Raw genomic sequence first — 4,410 nt, 5'->3', positions numbered from 1 at the left:
CCATCCAATGGTCACGCGATCTCTTTGAAGGACTCTTCACTCAAGCCATTCAGACATTGGCTTCCTATCGTGATACTCCTGACTATTTGAACTCTTTTAACAGTCCAATGGCTCGAGATGAGGCTGTACGTCAACTTCACGAACTCTTGGTAGAGAGTCCTTGTAAGTGTTCTGATGATTGTGTACGTTGGGCCACTCATCTTTTCCATTCTATCTTCTTCACAGAGATTAACAACATAATCCACCAATTCCCCGTGGGTATGAGAGGAATGTATCATTGGTTAGAAGGATAGTGTGGATGAGAATGGAAACAAGTTCTGGTCAGGTTCCAAGCTGTTCCCTCATCCTATTACTCACGATCTATCGAATCCACTTCACTATCAGTTCATTTTCTGTGCTGCTTCTCTCCATGCTCAGTCTCTTGGTATCGACTTCACTCTCTCTTCTGAAGCTATACGACAGATTAGTTCGTCTATTCAGTTCCCTCCGTATGAATACCACACTTCATCTGATAACATGAAAGTGATTGCTCAGATGATCAGTGAATTACCTGCTCGTGAGACCTTGAAGGAGTAAGAAATGAGAGAGAGAATGAATATAAGTGTTCGTACGATCCCTGCTGAGTTTGAGAAGGATGATGATTCCAATCACCACATTGACTTCATTGCTGCCTGTGCCAATCTGCGTGCTGAGAAGTGAGTGTGGTTGATAGAACTTATCCTCAGTTATGGAATTACCACGGCTGATCGTCCTACTATCAAGAAGATTGCAGGTAAGATTGTTCCTGCCATCTCCACCACAACTGCATTTGTCACGGGAGCGATCGCGGTAGAGTTGTTCAAGATAACTGCAGGACTGAAGACAGTTGAGAGGTATCGTTCGTGCTTTGCAAATCTGTCAATGCCAATGTTCTGTTTCACAGAACCAGGTGCTTGTAAGAAGTATTCGTATGGAGGACATGAATGGAGTGAGTGGGATCATATCATCATTCCAAGGGGTCATGTGAACACATTAGGAGATTTCCTTCTTTTCATGCAGGAAAAGTATCAAGTGAATGTGGCGATGGTGAATTTTGGTGAGAAGCTACTGTATATGGGTTATGGGGTTCCAGTAGGTTTGGATGAATCTCTTTATGTATAGGCTGCTTTGGAGAAGAAGAAGAAAACTCCACTTCTTGATTTGCTGAGAGATATATGTCATTTCAAACCGAAGAAGGGTCAGAAATATATTGAATTAGTTATAACGGGTGAAGATGATGACGAGGAGGATGAATATGCCTCAAGTCCTACGATTTTCTTGGAGCTGTAGTTTTGTTTGTTGATTTCGAATCCAATATTGCGAAGTAGAGTTGCATATTGATTCCAAGAAGGAAGTAGATGACAGAGAAAGCGGTATTGCTATTGTTGATTTGCTTGAACAATAGGATGCTAATCCATTTATGCCTCAAGTAGAAGTAGTTGATCCAGCGTAGTTATTTGTTCTGATCATAATATGCAGACCGAAACAAGTTGAAGAAGAAGGTACAATTGAGACAACAAATCATCCTCTTGCATCTTTCTTTCATGTTGCTTTCAAGGTAGTTCTGTTGTTTTGCTCTCAGGATTCAGGTTCTTGCCATCGTGATATACATCTTTGGAGGTCTAGTGGTAAGGAATTCGTCTTCTCAGTTTGTTTATGTGTTTCTACTTTCTGCATTTGACTTTTATTGCACGAAGAATTTTAGTGGTAGATATTTAATCGGAATGCGTTGGTGGAGCTCCGATTCGAGTGACAAGATTGTGAATGGTATTCGCTATGAGGTATCGGACGTACCGAATAATGTATTTTCTTCACTGTAGCATCCAGAGCGTTATGCCTCAGGGGATTCTCGTTTCTTTTGGACAGTCCTGTATTCAACTCCAGTGGCATGGTATAGTTTGTGATCACTTTGAATTGAAGGTTATTCCTTTCGTTGGTGTGTATTCTGAAATTCAATGTAATGTGGTTGTTGGTGGCTGCTTTTTCACTTTTTTCATCAGGATTCAATTTATATTGTTATTTGAAAGCAGCAAGAAGTATAATTAGCCAACGGTCTGACAAGTAGAATCCCAGAGAGCAGATGGCTATGCTAGTCTTCCTTCTCGTTTTGCAAAAAGTGCTCTAACGTAAGAATGATGGATTGTATTATTGAAAGGAAAATGAGCAAAACTGCTCTTCACTATGCTGCCTCTTTGTCGAAATGAACAAACAGCTTATATCATATTATATTTGTTGTATAGTACAAAATCAATCACTCGAACTAAGATATCCACTGTATACTCAACATCCATTTCGATATTGAGATTTCGGTCATCTCTCTCATAATTCTTATTCACAATTGTTGTATTACTGATATATACATAATATAACAAGGAATTCTTCGCCATATTCTGATAGTAGTCTCTTCGAAAGAATGGATTGAAAATTTCGACAACACACGACTTTGGCATCATAAAGACGATATTGGAAAAGCCAGCTCCATGCATACCCATTACAATGTCCGTTTGAGAAAAGAGTCGAACTTGTCTTCCAAACGGTAGCAACTCGAGATATTCGCATTGCAGCTTCAGTTTTCGCCGTTTGACCAAAATGCTCAACAGAGTGTCAAGATTTACAATCTGTCTATATGGTGGTTTTCTAGTGATAATTGAAAAAACCGCTGTCTTTCGTGCTGCAACACATCCTGTGATGCGATAGGCCTTATAAGCGGCCGTTCGAACCCGAAGGACTTCATCAGGATTCATGAAGGTGGCTTCGGCATGTGTGTTAATGGGAAAGAGGATCTATTGTTCAGTAATCCATATCTATTAACTACCACATGACGAATGTGAATATAGCGGAGTTTCTGAAGACGCTGATAAGGAATAAGAATAGGTCGATACTCTTTCGGAATTGTCTGTAGGACTATTCTCAGATACATCTCAGGCCAAGTTGGTTCCAAGGAAGTCGGATGAACGATCACAATCCATCGAAGTCGTGAGACGGAGTTAGTGACCCAGTGAAGAATAGAGTTAATTGCTTCCATATTGTGATAGATGTTGGCAAATCCCCGAGTGAAGAAGATTCCGACTTCATCTATCCAGACTTTGGAACTCACAGTCTTGAGAGACAGTGTATCTACTGTCTGGATGTGATTCGGGTATTTTGACACTGAAAGAGTCATTCCTAGGAGAGGTTTCTTATAGACATTGATCACACGATGATTCCTAAGGAATACTAGACGAAGAGGTTCGACAGAAAATCGCACATCTTCAGTGTACATATCGTGTGTTGGCAGCAAGAGTAGGAGAGAAGGGTCGTTGAAAGTACCAACTGCTGGGAAGATGAGTCGAATGTGTTTGTTTGCATAGTAGCTCATTCCACTCTTTTGTAGTTGTCTATTCATCAATGGAAGAGATGAAAATGACTCGTAAGAAGAATGTAGTGATGACATCGGTTTCATATCAGACCATTCTACAGGCGTGATCGTGAACTGGTAATAGTCACAAGAAGGAATTAGGGAAGATGCTATCTTTGAGTAGGACCACAAACGACACTCCTCTACAGAGGAGATTTGAGTAGCATGAGAGGGAGGAATCTGATCCCTCTTCCATTGAATGAATTCGTTCTCATTAAATGATGGAATATTGCTCAATGGTGGAAAATGAAGGAAAGGACTTTGGACTATCAAAGGGCTTGATAATGTTGCATTCGATTCAGTTTCCATCTCTTCTGATCATAGAAAAATAACACATACAAGAGACTGAAGAGAGTATACACTTACTCTTTGTCGGATTCTAGTTTCAGATTGCTGTTGTTGCGGTTTCCTGATATTTCTAGACTTGGATAGTCTAGAGGCAGCAGAAAACGTTCTAACTGGCACTCGATATTTTGATGCTTTCATCGGGATCTTCGTAGATTCTTTTGGAAGTGAAGGAAATTGAGTTTGAAGAACTGTAGCGAATTCGACAAAAGCAGAATCCCTCTCTCCCTGAAATAACGCTTCCAAAGAAGTAGTATTGTAAATTTCTATTTGCTTACACATTAATAGAGTCATTACGATTAGAACTGAGAAAGACTGAAGATAATTGCAACTGCCACCTTTCTTTATAATAATACCTAGAGATTAGAGAGTGACATTACAATTCAAACATTATGAGATGAAAGTAATACACTATGGCTATAAGAAGACACAAGACAACGATCGGTACATAGTGCAAACGGTTCCTAATGATGAGAAAAAAGAATAAGCACATTCATGAAAGAATTCAGATTCCATTCAAATCATTCTGTTCTGTCTTCATAAGAGTGATCTCCTATATGGGATATAACAAGAAACAGACTACTAATAAAAAAACCATTACACAACTCTCTTAAGGACGATACTCTCCAGTCACAACAGCATGATCACGT

At 39.7% G+C, this 4,410-nt stretch overlaps 4 protein-coding genes across 4 annotated transcripts; 3 read left to right on the top strand and 1 right to left on the bottom strand.

The window, feature by feature from the left end:
* Positions 1-107: 107 nt before the first annotated feature.
* On the top strand, positions 108-699 carry JH06_5765 (ubiquitin-like modifier-activating enzyme 1; the record flags this gene model as incomplete). The annotated part of the gene is made up of 3 exons (XM_014669530.1): positions 108-254; positions 286-572; positions 603-699. 3 exons carry the CDS (start codon positions 108-110, stop codon positions 697-699), a joined length of 531 nt encoding a protein of 176 aa, XP_014525016.1.
* Positions 700-900: 201 nt separating this feature from the next.
* Positions 901-1,308, top strand: JH06_5096 (ubiquitin-activating enzyme E1; the record flags this gene model as incomplete). The annotated part of the gene is made up of 2 exons (XM_014669529.1): positions 901-1,110; positions 1,141-1,308. 2 exons carry the CDS (start codon positions 901-903, stop codon positions 1,306-1,308), a joined length of 378 nt encoding a protein of 125 aa, XP_014525015.1.
* A 68-nt stretch (positions 1,309-1,376) lies between these two features.
* Positions 1,377-2,148, top strand: JH06_5095 (hypothetical protein; the record flags this gene model as incomplete). Its single annotated transcript, XM_014669528.1, has 7 exons — positions 1,377-1,391; positions 1,424-1,467; positions 1,498-1,576; positions 1,608-1,808; positions 1,839-1,909; positions 1,939-2,054; positions 2,084-2,148. The coding sequence occupies 7 exons, from the start codon at positions 1,377-1,379 to the stop codon at positions 2,146-2,148; spliced, it is 591 nt and encodes a 196-aa protein (XP_014525014.1).
* Positions 2,149-2,231: 83 nt separating this feature from the next.
* JH06_5094 (hypothetical protein) lies at positions 2,232-3,280 on the bottom strand (the record flags this gene model as incomplete). The annotated part of the gene is made up of 2 exons (XM_014669527.1): positions 2,232-2,801; positions 2,834-3,280. The coding sequence occupies 2 exons, from the start codon at positions 3,278-3,280 to the stop codon at positions 2,232-2,234; spliced, it is 1,017 nt and encodes a 338-aa protein (XP_014525013.1).
* Positions 3,281-4,410: the final 1,130 nt, after the last annotated feature.

The sequence above is a fragment of the Blastocystis sp. subtype 4 genome, assembly GCF_000743755.1.
Source record: "Blastocystis sp. subtype 4 strain WR1 chromosome Unknown seqid_0509, whole genome shotgun sequence".
In the NCBI taxonomy this organism is placed as follows: domain Eukaryota; class Bigyra; order Opalinata; family Blastocystidae; genus Blastocystis; species Blastocystis sp. subtype 4.
Note: the sequence above shows the minus strand (reverse complement) of the source record. Positions and strands in the feature narration are given on the sequence as shown.